Genomic DNA, 17,429 nt, shown 5'->3' on the forward strand with positions numbered 1-17,429 from the left:
CAAGTGTCAATGACTCTGGCATAGGAAATCATGCAGAGGCAAGGCCAAGGCCCCTGACAAAGAGATCCCCAAGGTATCTGCTATGCAGGCAGTTGCCATGGCAAATTCCCGGTGCTCATCCTGGGTCTAGGAGCAAAGGAGAGGTCAGTTAAAAGAATTCCCATTTTCTCCTCCTCCTCCCCCATTATTGCTTTATCCTCCCCTTCATAGGGTTAGGGACTAGCTACTTCAGACTCACACAAAACTAAGGAGCAGTACCTGACCACATGATAAATCAGACTATAAGACCTTGTACACTCAGTCCCTTACACTCTAGTCGTCTATTTCCTCCCCCTCCCCGTGATCCCCACCCCATTCCTGCTGACCTCAACTGCAACTCGGTGGAAGGTGTTTACATAGGCAGCCCCACCCAAGCAGCCCTCATACAAAATGATCAGGAAAACAAGGTAGATGCTGGGAAGGAAACTGAACCACACTTCAGCCATCAGGAAGCCCAGATTCAAGAACTAGTGGAGAAAAAGAACTGGATGTCAGTAACAGAATCAGTTAGTGGGGAAGGGCATAACCCTCAAAGTGGAAGGGATAGAGTCTATGGGTGAGGCCTTTTGATTGAGTCCAAGCTTTACAAAACAAATCCTTGTATTAAGGGGATTTGTTCTGTGAAGTTTGTATTCAGTCAAAGGGCCAAACTTGAACAATTAGAGGGCCACATGTGGCATTGAGGCCAAAGGTCCCCCATCCCTGGGATAGCCTAATAATGAACTTCAATAGGATTCTCAGAGCTAGAAAAAAGGGAAAAAAAAAAAAAAGCTAAACCAAAGAAACTCTTCGTTGATACCAATCTCACAATTACGGCACACTTTGTAAACCTTAAAGCACTACTCTTCCCACAACAACCCTCTGATGTGGGTAATACAAGGGTTATGCTCCCCATTTATAAGATGAATAAAAAGGCAGAGGTTACATGACTTTCCCTATGGGTCCATAGCAAGTAACTAGCATAGCTGGTATCCTGAATTGAAGTCCAGGGCTCTCTTCATTACAACACCCAAAGTTAGCCTAAGGCTCAGGTTCCCTGTTTTCCACCAGCAAGTGTCTCGAGGAGTCAAGTGAATGATAAATGTGCTGGGGACTTGTAAACAAAGGAAGGATGAAGGAACAGAGGGATTTCAAAAGAGATCTGGGAACTGTACCTGAAGCACTGCCAATAGCCAAATGAAACGGAAGTGGCAGCAACGGAGAGAGGATCTGGAGACAAAGACTCCAACTTGGTATAACATCTGGTACCTGTGAAGAACTGAGTGGTCAGAGGGGTTCCCCTTCTATCTGAAAAGCCCTGTTCTCAGAGGAACCTGCCCCCTTCAGTCACCCTCCCCCCACTTCTATTCTCACCATCGGTACTGCTGGGCATGGTTCAGAGATGTGTTTCTGAAGAAAAGGAGCTCAAACTAGGTAGAGAAGTAGATTAAAGGGAGTTATGAATGCCTCCTCTTTACTCCTTTATCCCAACCCTCAGTTATTAATCCTCACACTCCCTTTTCCTGATTTCCCTCCCCAACATCTTCTTACTCACCAGCCCCTGGTTGATGAAATATTCAGCAAAATAAACCAGAGTCAAGGGGACGATGTATTTCAGGAGACCCTGGAAGGTTCAGAGGTTAAGAGGATGAGCTTTTGATGCAAAGTTAGATTCAGCTCTAGGCCTGACAGTTGTCCGGCCAGACACTAGAACAATAACCCCCATTACTGATCCATTGCCTTACCTACCCCCAAATCATAAGTAGTATCACTTTACCCCTATCCTGTTTCCCCATACCTTAAAGACATTCCACCTGTCACTGAAAGAGAGGCTCTGGTTGAAGTTGGGGTCTGCTGGGAAAAGAGGAGTGAATTAGAAAGAATTTCATCCTTTACCCTCTTGATGAGAAGGCCCAGGAGAAGAGGCCCACAGACAAGCAGGGAACTGTCAGAACTGCCACGGTCAATTTGAACTATATATTTTTTAAAAACCTGAGACATACATGGTAGAGGAAGAAAAGGCAAAATGTACAAAACAAAATTCGCCAGTTTCATATACAATTCCCTTTTTTGGTTTTTCAAAGCACATTGAAATGTTTACATTTGTTAAAGTTTATTAGTAATAAAAAATGTATTTTTAAAAAGGAGGTCTAAAGGGATCATAGATTTAGGGCTAAAAGGGACCTCAGAGGTCATCTATTCTAACTCTCTCATTTTATAGATGAAGAAGCCCAAGATTATACAAATAGTTAAGTAACAGAATTGGGATTAACAACCCAGATCCCTTGACTTCAAATCTAATGCTCTTTTCACTATATTACACAATAAGTTATCATTAGCCATAATAATAATTCCTAACTTCAGGCAATGATATCATTTCCACAATGTTTTCCTATGTTTGACCTCATGTGACCCACCCCACCCCAAGTGGCTGTGAACCAGAGCTTATTATTCTCATTTGCCAAGTGAAGAAAGTAAGACCCCAATAGCCTAAGGGATGTGACCAACATCACAGAACAAGTTCGTCTACCAGGCTGTCTCCTAGGCCTGGTGAGAAAACCAACTCACTCACAGGGCTTGGAGCTCTCTCCTGCTGTGAGGGGCCGCTGAGCTGAGGTCCCAAGCGCCCCATCTCTTTGGCAAGCCGATGAATCTGGGGACTTGAGCAGCAGAAAGTAACTGGAAGAAAGAAAAAGAAAGAGGAGAGAGTCTCAAAATCTCTTCCCTTTCCCTGACTCATATTTCTTTTCCACTCCCCAAAGGAGAGTACAGAAGTTGAAACAGGAAGAGATACTCACGTGGCCAGCAGGAGAACAGGGATGCCCAGCATAGAGATTAGTGTATTTTCAGGGGAAAGACCAACCAGGGTCAGACCGAGGTAGGACAAGGCCCCCAGTACTCCTGCCCCACCAGTGCCTGAGGACCACCAGGAAACCACCTCACTGAAAAGGAGACAGCCAAGAAGAAGAGATGTAGGAGCGAGATCAGGGGACTGCTATGACCCAAATTCCCTGCATCCCCTCAAAAAAAAAAAAAAAAAAAAAGGAAAAACCCTGCCTCAAACTCTTTCCCTTCACTCAATTTACCTGGGGTAAAAGGCAGTAAGGGCTAGAAAGGTTATCTCCCCCAGTCCACAGGAAATACTAGTCAGGACCACACCTAGAGATAGGAAGGTGGGGACAGAGAAGGGGTCAGCCCCATGGAATTGACCAAATCTTTCTCCTCATGTAGCCCTGACCTTGTGTCATTTTGCCCTAACCCTGCCACCCCACAATCGTACAAACTAAACCCTCCTGTGGTCTAGTCTCCCAACCACACAACTCACCACTTAGGCTGGTCATAACTTCCTGGGAAAAGGCAACCAGAAGGAAGCTACTAGCAGTACAGGCCCCACAAAGGATAATTCGAGGGCTAGAGAGAAAGGTGATCAATTAGTCCTTCCCTCCTCCAATTTTAACCCCACTGAACTCTCAGATCATGACCTTTTTTACCTGTTTCCAGCATTCTGCTTCTCTTCCTCCCCCTTACCACCCAGATCCCATCTTAAAGTCACTTAGAAGCAGAAGAGACCTTAGTGACACCTAGACCAAACCTCCTATTTTAAAGAAGAAGAAACTGAAGAATACACACAAGTGATTGGCTCAAAGTCATACAACCAGACATGGAGCTAGAACCACTGCCCAGGTCTCCAGGCCAGTGCACTTCCACAGAATCATACGGTTTAGAGTGAAAAGGAATGAAAGAGATCATCTGCTCCAACCTTATTTCACAAATGAGGAAACTGAGGCCTAGACAAATTAAGTGACATGCCTGAAGTCACACTAAACTATACCATCTTCCTCCTTTTCATTTCTACCCTACCCCCATGTGCTGCAGACCTGTAGGGCAGCAAGTGAAGGCCGAAAGGAGCAAGCATCTTGATAATGAATGTAGGCAGAATATCAGCCAGGAGGACAGCCTAGGATAGAAATTATAAATAAGATTTCATTCTTAACCCTTTGGATAATCCAGGGCCAGGGCCCCAGAGATCAAAGATTACCCTGATGAGTCAGAGCACAGAAAGTAAAAAAGGCTGTCTTGTATGGAGTAGATAGACAGATTTCTTTTAGTTGCCAGAACGGCAGGGCACTCAGAGCTACAGGACCTTAACTAGGTGAAATGGGGACTGGAGTAGAAGGCTTCAGGGGATCATGAAGGACACTCACAGCTGTCGACACAGGGTTGCAGTCATATCGAGATGTACTGTTGTGAGAAGTGGGTGTTGGCTCTGGATCCACCTGAATGAAGAAAGGAAAAGTCTGTTAGCCAATGTCTTAACAAGAACTGCTACTCCTTTGTAGAGTATTTCAAAGCAATTTTCTCAGAGCAACCTTCCCCCAACTCTGGGGGAGGTAATCTACTCAATGATGGATCTAGCACTGGGGTAAACTGACCAAGACTGAAGATTGAAGGTTAAGTACCTCAAACCTCACCCTTTTACAATGAGCCAAGCCCTAGTACTCCCCTCCTCCCAACCCTGACCATTATGAAGGTCTCTCCTCTCCCCTTCCCATCCCATGCTTTCTACCTCTTACTGAGGGAACAAATACCAATGCTCTAGAGAAGGGTGTGACAAGTGACAATTTACAGCTCTATGTATCTACTCAGAATCCCCGTGTTCTAAGTCTAAGGCTGTCTAGGGAGAAAGTTCCTTTCTCTGGCCACCACTCCCCATTCCCCTTCATATCCATCCATGTCTGCCCCATCCCTCCCATATCCTTATCCCACTCTATCCTAACATTACACTGTGCTCTCTGGAACCTTCATTTGATTATTAGGAAACTGCCCTTCATATTACATTCATACTCTTCTCCCCTTGTTGTTATTCAGTCGTTTAGCCGCGTCTGACTATTCTGACCCTATATGGGTTTTTCTCGGCAAAGATTCTGGAGTGGTTTGCCATTTCCTTTTTCAGTGGATTAAGACAAAGAGAACTTAAGTGACTTGGCCAGGGTCACACAGCTAGTGTCTGAGGCCAGATGTAAACTCAGGAAGATGAGTTTTCCTGACTCTATCCACTGTGCCACCTACTTGCCCTATTTATCAATACATAAGCCCATAGCATAATCAGTGCTCAATATGCTACATAAATCAATGAATGAATGCTGTTCTTGCCAGTAATTCAACGTGTAACTGTGGATTAGCCTTTGTGGCCCCAGTTTCCACCTCTGAAAGATAAGGATGACCCTCCGTTGTCTAGAATACCTAGATGATGCTTAAGGTCCCTTCCAGCTTTAAACTGGAAGCCCTATTATAACTGGTAACTCACATGGCTGTTATTTTCAGGTGCCCTCTGGTTCTTGAGGATGTCATGTGCAGCACTGAGCATCACCACATAGGAGAAGTTGTTGCAAAGACCTAGGAGCCTAGAGGTGAAAAGGGAAGCATCGCTCAGAAGACAACTTCCTTCTGAACCCTTTTTGCTGTCTATTTCTCTCTAACCAGCTTTTACCTCCTCACCACACCCAGCTACCAACATTTTACTATTTACAAAATGACTTCCATTGTTTTTCCTCTTTCTTCTCTGCTCTTCCTGTCCCTTTCTCCAATTTCTCAAAGGCTCAGATTGAATCCCTACTCTTCCACGAAGGCCCCTTTGACTATCCTACCGGGAAGCAACTGTTTCATACTCTAACAACACAGGGCACCTATCTGGCCTACTACTAATTTAATTCTTAGCATATACTGCTTTGTGATAGAGATCCTATTACTGTCCTTAGAGTTGCAGTCTCAGCTCTACTGCAACACACTTGGCCAAACAACTTCACTTCTCTGTATATCAGCCTCAACTGTTAGACTATGTAAAGAAAAGATCTCTAAGATCTGGGTAGCATAGGGAAAGAAAGATTAGATTTGGAGTCAGGAGACCCAAGTCCTAGCCCCAGTTTATTCATTACTCATTAACTTTATATAAAGAGCCTACTAAGTGCAAAGCTGTGCATTAAATACTGGTTCTGCCACTAAGTTCCTCTACAGATTTCACCTCCCTAATCTGTAAAATGAATGGATTGAGTTAAATGAGCCAACATATTCTTAACACAAAATCTTCAACTACAATTCAACTTTTCATGTATTTATATTCTATTTTGTTTCCCCCTGTTGGAACGTATGCTCTTTGAAAGCAGGGACTGTCTTGCAGAAACAGAAAACTATTTATATTCCCAGAGTTTTTACTGAATAAATGGTTCCCCAACCCTCATTCGTTCATTCATTCATTCCATCTAAACACCTAGACTATAAGCTGCTTCAGGGTAGGAATTATTTCTTAACTTCTGTCCTTCTCCTCTCTCATCCACTTTATTCCTTCACCCCTCTACTTTTTCTTTTCCTAACCTACCTCTGTCCATTTCGCTCCTCCTCCTGGGGTCCACTCTGGTCCCTTCTCCTCTATACCCTCTGATTTCTCCCACAGTCACTCACCAAAAACCTATCAGGTTTCTCCAGTGGACAGACTGAGTCTCTGGTTCATGGGAATTTCTAGGAAGAAGCTCCTCTCCTAGGAGAGGAAGGACAAAAAGAATCTTTAATTCAATTTAGCAAGCAATTATTCAGCACCTATTATATACAATATCCTGTGTTAGGCATTGGGGGGGGGGGGGGCTGTCCTTGCTCTTGTGGAATGTATTGCCTAGGAGAAAAGCTCTAACTTATATACAAATAACTATAATGTAAAATAAATTATAAATGCACAAGACTGTACAAAGATGTATGTGAGGTCTGAAAAAAAATTTTTTTTAAACTATGGGGAATCCAGGAAGGCTTCAAAAAGAAACCTAGCCTTGGAGAATGGGTAGCATTTCCATAGAAAGAGCTAGGAGTTAACAAAGGGATACCCTCCCAAAATACATGTCCAAAAATACAAATTCAGGAAAGCATGGGATGTGTGGATGGAGAGAAGTTCACTTCAATCCTCAAATTCTATCAATTGCAGCTCAGTATTATGAGCTGTGAATGGGCTATTTGATATACAATAGCTGGGTTATTAATATCATTTTGGCTCTAAAGGCTTATCAAGTGTTTTATACACATAATCTCATCTGATCCAAAATCTAATAGCAATCTACCAAAATTAAGCTGTGCTGGGGAGACATACAAAAGTTGAGACAAACCATATCCTCAAGGTGCTTACATTTAACTGCGTGAAATAGGTACTAAAGGCACTGTTACAAATACTATGAACTAATTCTTATATGGTTTTAAGTTTTAAAGCACTTTCCTTAAAACGACTTTGTAAAGTAGACATTGCCCTATTATCATAACCATTTTACAGATAAGGAAATGGGAGCTCCAGAGAGGAATGATCCACCCATCAAAGAACAGCTAGAGGATAAAGGAAAAACTGCTGGGCTTGTAGTAGAGATCTGGATTCAAATTCTAGCTCAGATATTCCCCTAGCTATGTAATATTGGGTAAGTCACTTCACAAAGTCACTGAACTTATTGCATTCATAAAATTGTAAATTTAGGGGGCACCTAGGTGGCCCAGTGGATAGAGCTCTGGCCTTGGAGTCAGGAGGACCTGAGTTCAAATTTGGCCTCAGACACTTGACACTTACTAGCTGTGTGACCCTGGGCAAGTCACTTAACCCCACTGCCTAGCCTAAATAAATAAATGAATGAATGAATGAAATTGTAGATTTAGAGTTGGAAGGTACTTTAGGCCATTCCTATCTCTTCCCCTCCTCATCTCGCGTTTTATGAGGAAGATGAAGCCCGGGGGGGGGGGGGTGAAACAACATTCTCTACTTCACAGAGGTGACCACAGGGGTTTAGGGAGGATTCGAACTCGGACCTGACCACATCAGCACTCTTTCCACCATCACCCCACTCCGTGCTTATCGGCAACATGGGATGACCATACTCGTTATCCAGGCCTGTCCGGGTCTCTCTGGACATCAGACGCCGGGAGCAGAATCCCAGAGGGGCCCTTGGTCAGGAAATACTCACTCTCTGAATCTGAATGCTGCTGCCACGTGTCCGCAGACGCCATGGTGGGGTCTGCAATCACCAGCGGTCAAAGCCTGGCCCCGGACAGGAGATCCCGGCGGTCTCATCCGACTTCCGAGGGGCAAAAGGGAGGTACTGGGCCAGGCCAGCTGACCCACTCGCTCTCCAGTCGGGCGTCTTTCCTCCTCCTCCGAGGCTGCAGGACGTGGCTACCGTCGCCCCATATAAGCTAGCTGGCCAGCGCCCACCCCTCAGGCACTTCGAGCCAGTGCAGAGAAGACCCGGGCAAGCAACAAACAGGTACCAGTTTAGGAGTCATGTGATCTTCGCGAGGCGCTTCCGGTCAGGTGGAGCCTCCCATCCGGTTCCTCCCGGCAGACTCTAGTCCTCAGCTAAGACACTCAGAGAGGGGCCCAAGGGAGCGCCCCGAGGCAGGGCCGGGCGGGCAGGCAGCTAGCGGCAGAGCCGAGCTCATGGACGTCCTGACTGGCGGGGTCGGACCTGCCGTGAACCTTGCTTGCCCTTTTGTGGCTCCAGAGCCGTTTGGTCCATTGCCAGTTGGAGTCAGGGAGGCCCCCTCCCCGACCACTTGCTAGGAACAAAGATGGCTGCGTCCCGCTGCGATCCTTTACCTTTAAAATCCTAACGTAGATAGAGCAAGAAGTGAATGCGATCCCTCCCTCCTGCAGTCTTCACAGAGCATCTCACAGGAGCTCTCCTGGTCCTCTCTCCTTTGCCCCTTGTCACACCCCACTTCGTATTGTGAGAGGGTGGGCCAAGTAGTGAACTGTGAGGCAGAGCCTAAATGCAATCCCGCCCCGACCCTAGCTAGCCATATGGCCTGGTCTTAACCTCTTCCAGCTTTGATGGATTGTTGTTAAAGTGATTTGTAAGCCTTAAAGGGCGAAATAAATGTTAACATTTCTTGTGGCAGCTCGGTGACAATTAGGTGCAGCGCTGAATCTCTCAGGTCAGAAAAACCTGAGTTCAAATCCAACTTTAGACACTAGCTGTGAGATCCTTGGCAGGACCTCAGTTTCTTCATCTATAAAATGAGGATAATGATTCTCTCTCCCCCACCCCTCGTAAAGATTGTAATCTGATACTTTTTAATTTAAATTTCCTTCAGTAAATATAAACAATAATACCAGTGTGTTTTTCTTTTGGATCACATATGTGGGAAGGAGATTAGACAATACGGAACAGGGACAGGAGACAATTGTGGTAAATTTATGAAATATTGCGTGATGATGATTTTCCATTGTAAAGCCTAGACTTAGCCTAGAAGGAGGTGAAGGTATTTTCCAGTGTAAGCCTAGAGATCCAGGCTAGAAGAAAAAGCACCCACGAGAAAGCAAGCCCCGGGTAGCGATAGCCAAAGCTCCCTCGACTGCGCACTGGTGGCATATCTTAAGATTTCACTCTGGGTGACTATTAAAAACCCTGCTCCCCTACTCTCGTACCCTAGTCAGAAAAAAAAACAACCAACCTGTTCAATCATTGTACTTACCTTTACATCCATTGAATTGAATTAGAATTAGAAGGGAACTTAGGTGTTAAAGCAAAAGTGCTTGAATGTACTCCAATACACTGCCAGAGGGTGCATTAACAAGTGGAAACAGATACACTACCAAACTGCTACAGGAGCCCTGCCCCTCACCAAAAACAGAAGAAAATAAACCAACCCTGCTTTGTAGATGACCTCAGAGCTCAGAACGGGATCAAAGGATCATAGATTTGGGTCTAGAAAGAATCTCAGAGGTCATGTAGCCAGCCCCTTGTCATAGAGATGAAGAAACTGTATCCCAGAGCAATTTGTTGCGGGTCACAGAGGTAGTAAGTAACAGCACTAGAATTCAAATCATAGTCTTCTGACCCAAATCTAATGCATTTTTAAAATGTTTTTAATTAATGAAAAATTATTTTCTTTTCACATCCTCCTTTAGAAAACAAAACCCTTGCAGCAAATATGAAGTCATGCAAAAAAAAAATGTCCTGCATCCAATTCACTTTTTACTATATTACGATGCCTTTCACTGAGGTTTTATCCCTCCCAAACCCCACCTCTCCCTGTTAAATATGACTAAAAAGTCTGTCATCTACTAACAGGACCCTCCCTCCCACAATATAGGCATAGAGTTCCAGCATCTACCAATTACAGTCCAGAGTCCCTCACTCTGCCCCAGGAAGTGTTCTAGGCATCCCCCAAAAGAATTCAGTGCTCTGAACTCTGACTTCCCCTCACTTGCCCCCCCTACACTTTGTGACCCAGAATTCTCTTGAATTGAATGTAGGGTCCCAAGAAAGCAACCCCAGGCCGAAGGCATGCCTTGAGCCGGCATCTATTCAAAATCATAACTCTTATGTGCCAATTTCCTTTTTACTAGACCAACCAGAAGACACATTAGTTTAAAAGAAAAGATACTAATTAAATAGCATAGCAAGATAAATGACAAGGAGAAAAAAAAAACCTTTGCCCATACACAGGAACCTACAGATTTTCACATTTGTTTTTTTCTACTGGTTAGAGAGGGAACACACATATCAATACACTCCAAAGTCCTTCTGATTATAGTTCTCTGCCTCTAAACCTACCATTTGCTTTTCCCCCATAGGACTGCTCATGTTATCTGTTCTGATGATGTCATCAAGCTGTGATAAATGATACTGATGTCTTCTGTTAGGCTGTTCTCCCCCAAGCTCTACTGCCATCTGTTGGTGCTCTTTGACCACTGGGGAAGTGGGCTCAACTCTTTTTTAGTTCATAGTCCCAGGACCATCTCAGTCCTTATATAAATCAGACCCACATCGGCAATCAAATACCCAGCAGAAGCCCTTAAGCTAATGTGACATCTGATTCTTGAAGTACTTTGCTACTGTCTAAGCTGCCATTTCTTGAGCTCAGTCTTCTATTTGACTTAGAGTGAGCACATGTTTCTCAATTCCCATCAGTGCCCTAGATACTAGCATGGGTCCATGGGTGTCACATTGAGAATTTCATCCAGCAAGATTGGAGGGCTAAGGTGAAGCTGGTAACCTTTGCCTTGACTTCCCACGGGCACTAAACTCACTGTTCTTACTCCATTTGTTTCCCCTTCCCCCACTCACAGTCCCTCATCTTAGATGGAAGCAGGAACCACAAACCCCAACTTCCTCTCCCAGAGGGGCCTGTGGTTTGAGTTGGGGCTAGGGGGTGCTGAAACAGCTGAGGTGTATTAGCACAAGAAGTTGAGTCACCAAAGCTTTAGTTTCCATGTTTCTTATCCCCACCCTCCCCAATCGGGACAGCTTTCTGCTCTTTTCTTTTCTCTCCAGCCTTAGGTCCCCTCTCCCCAATTTGTATCCTGCAGCCTGTCCATGCACTTACAGCTCCCAGATTTAAAGGGGGCAGGTACAGTTTTGTATTTATTGAAGTACAGGACTCTATAGCCTATGGTGTTTGGGGGTGAATGGGAGGGGTCAGGGCAGAAAAGGAAGTAGCAACACTAGGGGGAAGGTAGGATGACTGAGGAGGGGAAGGTCATTACAGGCTTTCTGCTTGGACAAAAAGACAGACCGATGGAACTCCTGAGACTTCACTTCCCTGGGGTGCACCGTGCCCTGAGGGATGCTCTGGTGAGAGGGGCAAGGAGATGTCAGGGTTTTAGACCCCTTTCCCTAACATGTGAGGTCAAACACCCTTTCCCCAACCCAGAATCCTAGATCTATGCTTTTGGGGAATCAGATTTCTTACCCCAACAAGATCCCTGATTCCTGTCCCAGTTAAAAGAACCTTTTCCTCCTGGAAACCCAGACCTCTATCTCTTCTTTGTTCCAATTTCCCTGATAACAATCACCTTCACTCTCAACACAGACTCACTTTTCTTTTTATGCCTACTGTTTGTGTTGTCCTTTCTCTTCCTGCAGGACTTACTGTATCTTATTCCCTCCCCCACTTTCCGCAGACCTCTCATAGCTGCCTTGCCTTTGCTAGCTCTCTCTCTCTCTCTTCTTTCTGTTGAAACACCTCTCTAAACTGAGCTCCTCACTCTTCTTGTCCTGGTACCCACAGTTTCTCTTTCCCCCTAGAATCATGATGTAGCTGGAACAAAAAGTTGAGGTGAGGGAGGTCACTATTCTCTGCCCTCATACTTCATCCCTGCCTCCTTTTCTCATTCCAGGACTCCCTAAGCACCTTTGCTTCCTACTTCTTAGGGGACGCAGTTCCCTCTGCAGAGGAAAGGGAGGAGAACCTCAGCAGGAGAGATGGGGGGAGAGGGGAGGAGCTCTGGGAAATGACTGCAGAAGGGGGCCAGCAAGCGAAGGAGTGTAAGGGAGCACTGGAAGAGGAAGGGATCAGCCCCAGAGATCTGGAAGATGCTTTTCCCTCTAGAGGGTCCGAGTCCGGAGAGGCTTTGGAGAAAGGGAAAGAAAAAAAGGCCAGGGAAATCCAGGAATCAGAGGCTGAGGGAATCTGGGAGATAGGGAAAGAGACTGGGGCATGCCTGAGTGAGGAGACGACCAGGGTCTGTAGAACTTGGGACAGCAGCAACGAGAATTCCAAAGAGGTTAAAGGAGAGATCAGAGGGAACGACAAGATAGAAGTCCGAGGAGCAGAGCCCAAGCAAGGTCAAAAGACAGATGCAGTAGAGGCTAGAGAATGCAAAAAGGAAGCACTCTTGGCTGAAGGATACCCGGGGACAGAAGGATTTGCCTCAGAAGAAAAGGGTGGCAGAGAGCCAAAAGCACAGGGCAAGAAAAATCAAGAGCCTCATAAGAAGGAAGTCAGTGTAGGGAAGGCTGAGAACTACTGGGAAAGGGAGGAAACTGAGCCTGTGGGAGAACAGAAGGAAGAAGTCAAGGAGATAAAGCCAGGAGATCTTGAAGAAAGGACTTTGATAGCCTTCGGGATGGAGTCTGAGTATGGAATAATGTGGGAGAAGGAAAAGGACAGGCAAACACAGGAGGCAGAAGGAAATATCAGAGATTGGCAAGAGACAAGAGAAAGTGAGAAAGCCCAGAGGATGAAAAAAGGAGAGCCAGGGAATGGCCAGAAGACAGAAATGGAAACCAGGAAAAGTCATGAGACCAAGAAGGGACCTGATAGAGCACTGGGGGTAGGATTTGGGAAAGATGAGAAAGTAGAAACTCCTGAAAAACAGGAGTTAGAGAAGCATGAGGTCAAGGTAGCTTGGGAGGCTGAGAAGATTGAGATCAGATGTGCAAAAAAGGAAATAGAAAAGAAAGTGGCTTGGGAAGTCCAAGGTGTAAAGCCAGTGGATATAGATATAGAAAAACTACAAGGAATCCAGGAGCCAGGAGAAAAGACTGAGAGAGAAGACAACATAAAATCTGAGGTCTGGATAACTTCAGTCATAGAGAAAGCTGAGGCCAGGGAAGCTGTAAAGTCAAAGACAGCAGAAACAAGTCCAAAAAAAGAAGCTGAGGAAACCTGGAAGGCAGAGGATATGGAGATCAGTGGAGAATGGAACATGGAGGTGATTCGAAGGGGCTGGGACACAGAAGAAGCAGCTGGGAAAGACTGGGAGAAGAAGAAAGATAAGGAGAGAGAGACTGAGGAAAACCCATTCCCAGAGCAAGTTCAAATCCAAAAAACAGGGAGAGAGGAAGAAGTGACAGACTTCTGGGTCCTGGAAAAAAAGAAGATTGTGAAAGTTCTAGAATCAGGGATGGAAGCTGAAGGAAGTTGGGGCTTGGAGGGAGAGGCTGGGGAAAGCTGTGAGAATCAGAAAGAGCAAAATGGAGGCCAGGACATTCAGGAGACTACAGTCTGGGAGGGAACACTCGATAATGTTAGTAGGAGCAAGGAGATAGAGTCAGTGGAGGCTAAGGAAGTCATGGGAGGCTGGGAGATTGCATCTGAGAGGCCCCAGGAAGTTGGGGAGACAGAAAGAATAGAGGACTCAAATGAGATTTGGGTAACAAGGCCAGAAAAAGAGGTAGAGGGAGCCAAGTTAATGAAAGAGGCAGAGGTGGGAAAAAGCCAAGAGTTAGACACAAAGGACAATGGAAGCTATGGGACAGAGGAGGACAGGAAAGACCAGAACACTGAGATTGGGAGAAACTGGAACATGGAATCAGAAAGTGGGAGAGCCCAAGAGACAGAGAAAGAGCCCAAGCGAGTCCAGGATCTAATGGAGGAAGAAGCCAAAGGAAAAGAGGAGGAACCGTTCAGAATTCCAGAGAGAGAGACCCTGAAGGGCTGTGAGATGGAAGCCTATAGTGCCCAAAATATTAAGAACACAGAGAATGGAAATGTCCAAGAGGTGAAAAAACAGGATTTAGTTGTAGTAAAAAGCTGGAAGATAATGGAAGGAGAGTTTGTGAGTGGCCAAGTGACAGAAATAGAAGACAAGGGAGGCTGTGAGGGTGAGGAAGAAGTTTTCACACCCCAGACTAGAAAAGACAAGGGAAACTGGGAGGCTAAGGGAAGCCAAGAGTTCAAACAGCAAGAAGTCCCAAAGGCAGAAGTTAAAACAGGCTGGGGGGCCAAGGAGGCTGGGACAACAGAACCAGAGATGGAGGAAAAAGAAGTCAGGGAAGTTTGGGAGAAGGAGTTTGAGGGAGGCCAAGAGGCACAGGTTGATAGAGGCCATAAAATGGAAGAGTCTGAAGCCAGAAAACTCCAGGAAAGGGAAGCAATGGAAGCTAAAGAATACTGGGAGACAGAAGGAGAGGTCATAAGAAGCCAGGAGATGAAGGAGGTTGAGGGAAGTCAGGAGAGGGAGAATAAAAGTAGCAGAGCATTAGATAGAGAGGCTGAAGAAGTCTGGGAAGGAAATGCTGGAAGCCCATGGAATACTGAGATAGTAAATGAGAAAGTAGACCTGAATTTAAAGGAGGCTGAGGCTGGAAGAAGCCAGGAGACAGAGCAGAAGATGAAAAGAGACTGGAAGGAAATCCAAAGTGGTTGGGACTCAGAAGAGGCAACTAGCCAGGAAAGAACAGAAACTAGAGAAAGTCTAGGTTCAAATTTATTAGAGGTTGGAGACAGGGAAGCACTGGAGGAAGAAAATAAAGGCTTCTGGGAGGCTGAAGGAACTGAAGAATGCCAAGCAACCAAGAGAATGACTGAGAGAGACCAAGTTGTAGAAGAATCAGAGGCTGAGAGAACCTGGGAGAGGGGAGGGAAAGAATCTGAGGGAGGCCAAGGAACAGGCTCAGCAGATGCTGAAGAATCCTTGATAGCTGAGAAAGAGGAGGCAGGGAGCAACAGTGAAAAAGAGAAATCTGCCTTCTGTCAGGGAGCAGAGATACAGAGAGCAATGACCAACAAGGATGTGGAGCTTAAGAAGGAGGAAGAGATGAAGGAGGGGCAAATCAAGTCAGAGAAAAAGCCTGAAGAGGGCAAGGAAAACAGGGAAACAGAGAAGGGGGTTGGAGACCAGGGTGTGAACTCTGAGAGTACCTGGTCCAAGGAGGAAGAGAAACGGTATGAGGAAAATACCCAGGCAGAGGCCAAAGCTGGGGGGAGCCATGCTGTAGAGGGGGAAAGTTCCACAGACAACCAATATATGGAGAAAGTAGAGGCTAATGGAGGCAGGAGGCCGGAGACAGAGAAGATGGAAGGCAGCGACGACATAGAAGAGGCAGACATTCAAGGAGCTGGAAACAGGGAGGAGTTGGTGCCTGCTGGCTGCTCTGACAATGAGAAAGCAGCAGGCTGGGGAGATGGAGACAAGGACTCAGAAACTTCTGGAGTCTGGGAATCCAGTGACAAGACTGGAAGAGTCTGGGACTTAGAGAAAGCTGAGCCTGGTCAAGGCAGGGGAACGGAAGGAGCTGCAGACACAGGCTCTGGAGCCCTGGGAGCATCAGAAAACAGAGAGACAGAAGCCACAGCACCCACCAACTCGATAGCGCTAAGACTGTCTCCTGCACCCAATCCTGCTGATGAAGCCCAGAGCAGCTGGAGTGAGGTGAGATAACGTAAAAGGACTTTGAAAACTGTAAAGTGCTATATAATTGTAAAGTATAATTAAAATTTAAATAATCGTTATTGATATTAATGATAAAGTAAAGTACCTAGTGAGATTCCAAGGTCCAGTTAGGACCAAACCTTGGACATGATCCAAAGATTCCTCTCTCTCTTGCTTTCCCATAGGTCCCCATCCCTGGTCCATGCCTGGACCTCTCCATTCCGAGAAGTCGAGTTCTCCTCTCCAGGAACGCCTCCCAACGCCGATCACGACCCTCTTTTCGAAGGGCACCAGCACCAGAGAAGGGTGACAGTGATGATGACGATGAGTCTCTGGGCTTCCTTCCCGATGAGGGATCCCCAGCCTCAAAACTGAGACTACTCCAATCCGAGGAAACTGCAGTGCCAAGTCCCCCCAAGCCAGAGGAGACCCCAGTCACAGCGAGGAAACGGCCCCTAGGCCATGGGTAAGAAGTGGGTGAGGGTGAGGAAGGAGGAAAAAGAGCTAGTCCCTGGGACCCAATCGTGACCTATTAATTCTGCATAATCTTTACTCCTTCAGGTTTGGCCTTGCTCATCCAAGCATGATGCAGGAGTTACAGGCTCGTCTGGGACGGCCCAAGCCCCAGTGACCTGAAGTCTCATGAACCTAATACCCCTCCCCTCTTCCATCTTTCTCCACCCTTACATTGATCTCTGGCCACAACCCCACCTTCAAGCCTGGGGTGATCTCCCTACCTCATGATGACTTCTAATCATGTGTTCTGATCCTTAGAAGGGAAGCCCCAGCCCTTGGTAGCTTTTCCTATCTCACCCAGATGGTGAGGAATTGGAAAAAAGAAGAAGATGAAGAAAACAAAGAAGAAGAAGAAGCTTGAAGGAAGAATCAAAGAGACTTGCATTCATTTGTCTCATACCCTTGAAGGCTTTACCACCACCATTACCTCCACCCATCCTTGAACACAAATACCTAGACCCTTAGAAAGCTATTATAGGATTTGCTCACAGATCAAAGACTGAAAGAAAGAATGATGGTTTGACTTTCATTTGTGGTATCTGCCTATCATCCCTATTACTTTAGGAAGTCCCACTTCCCCTCAGGACATAGGGTCCAGATGTGGATTATTCCCTCCATACTGTCCTAACAAGAAATAGGGGAGAGAGGGAATGTGCCAGAAGCCCAGGGATCCTAGAATGAATGTCAGCCTGGGCTACCTAGAGCGGAGTTGTTTGAGATAGCTTCAGCAAAGGACTAGGAAAGAGGACCAGGCAGGGGCACCAAACACACCCCCATCCCCAAGGCAGCCGTAGCCCAGAGAAGCACTGGGACATTTGTTAAAACCCTAGCAAGGCTAGTTGCCACAGCAGCCACCACAGCTGAGTAAGGTCAAACTGGCCCTTCAAAGACAGTTCTACCCCAGAGAGAAGGAAGAGCTCCATGCAATGACAATGAGGGGGTAGCAGATGATCATGGGCACTTTACCTTTGAAGACCTTCTGCTTTTATCT

General features: G+C 46.0%; 2 protein-coding genes across 5 annotated transcripts; one reads left to right on the forward strand and one right to left on the reverse strand.

Annotated features, from left to right (window-relative positions):
* Window positions 1-6: 6 nt before the first annotated feature.
* Window positions 7-8,336, reverse strand: LOC114038950 (battenin-like). Of its 4 annotated transcripts, none has more exons than XM_027856482.1 (15): window positions 8,004-8,336; window positions 6,478-6,553; window positions 5,327-5,423; window positions 4,224-4,295; window positions 3,897-3,976; window positions 3,344-3,429; window positions 3,105-3,177; window positions 2,817-2,960; window positions 2,591-2,697; window positions 1,817-1,869; window positions 1,574-1,642; window positions 1,393-1,448; window positions 1,194-1,287; window positions 366-506; window positions 7-126 (listed from the first exon to the last, which is right to left on the reverse strand). In XM_027856482.1, exons 1-15 carry the CDS (start codon window positions 8,044-8,046, stop codon window positions 7-9), a joined length of 1,311 nt encoding a protein of 436 aa, XP_027712283.1. In that variant the 5' UTR covers window positions 8,047-8,336. The 4 variants fall into 4 exon arrangements, with proteins under 4 accessions (XP_027712283.1, XP_027712282.1, XP_027712285.1 ...); XM_027856481.1 differs by having other exon boundaries at window positions 1,817-1,872; XM_027856484.1 differs by lacking the exon at window positions 3,897-3,976 and having other exon boundaries at window positions 6,478-6,578.
* A 3,178-nt stretch (window positions 8,337-11,514) lies between these two features.
* LOC114038953 (apolipoprotein B receptor-like) lies at window positions 11,515-16,571 on the forward strand. Its single transcript, XM_027856487.1, has 4 exons — window positions 11,515-11,618; window positions 12,164-15,922; window positions 16,108-16,388; window positions 16,484-16,571. Exons 1-4 carry the CDS (start codon window positions 11,562-11,564, stop codon window positions 16,551-16,553), a joined length of 4,167 nt encoding a protein of 1,388 aa, XP_027712288.1. The 5' UTR covers window positions 11,515-11,561; the 3' UTR covers window positions 16,554-16,571.
* The last annotated feature ends 858 nt before the right edge of the window (window positions 16,572-17,429 follow it).

The sequence above is a fragment of the Vombatus ursinus genome, unplaced genomic scaffold (assembly GCF_900497805.2).
Source record: "Vombatus ursinus unplaced genomic scaffold, bare-nosed wombat genome assembly UNPS02011470.1, whole genome shotgun sequence".
NCBI classification, from domain to species: Eukaryota; Metazoa; Chordata; class Mammalia; order Diprotodontia; family Vombatidae; genus Vombatus; species Vombatus ursinus.

What these genes read in the sequence shown, in the direction of transcription:
- LOC114038950 (XM_027856481.1), bottom strand. Translation starts at nt 8,046, where the DNA reads ATGGCGTCTGCGGACACGTGGCAGCAGCATTCAGATTCAGAGA. An exon ending in AGTTATGACCAGCCTAAGTG is followed by an intron (nt 3,178 to 3,343) that starts GTGAGTTGTGTG and finishes TCCTATCTCTAG; the next exon opens with GTGTGGTCCTGACTAGTATT. An exon ending in ATTTCATCAACCAGGGGCTG is followed by an intron (nt 1,449 to 1,573) that starts GTGAGTAAGAAG and finishes TTCTCTACCTAG; the next exon opens with TTTGAGCTCCTTTTCTTCAG.
- LOC114038953 (XM_027856487.1), top strand. Translation starts at nt 11,562, where the DNA reads ATGGAACTCCTGAGACTTCACTTCCCTGGGGTGCACCGTGCCCTGAGG. An exon ending in GTGCCCTGAGGGATGCTCTG is followed by an intron (nt 11,619 to 12,163) that starts GTGAGAGGGGCA and finishes TTCTCATTCCAG; the next exon opens with GACTCCCTAAGCACCTTTGC. An exon ending in CCCAGAGCAGCTGGAGTGAG is followed by an intron (nt 15,923 to 16,107) that starts GTGAGATAACGT and finishes GCTTTCCCATAG; the next exon opens with GTCCCCATCCCTGGTCCATG.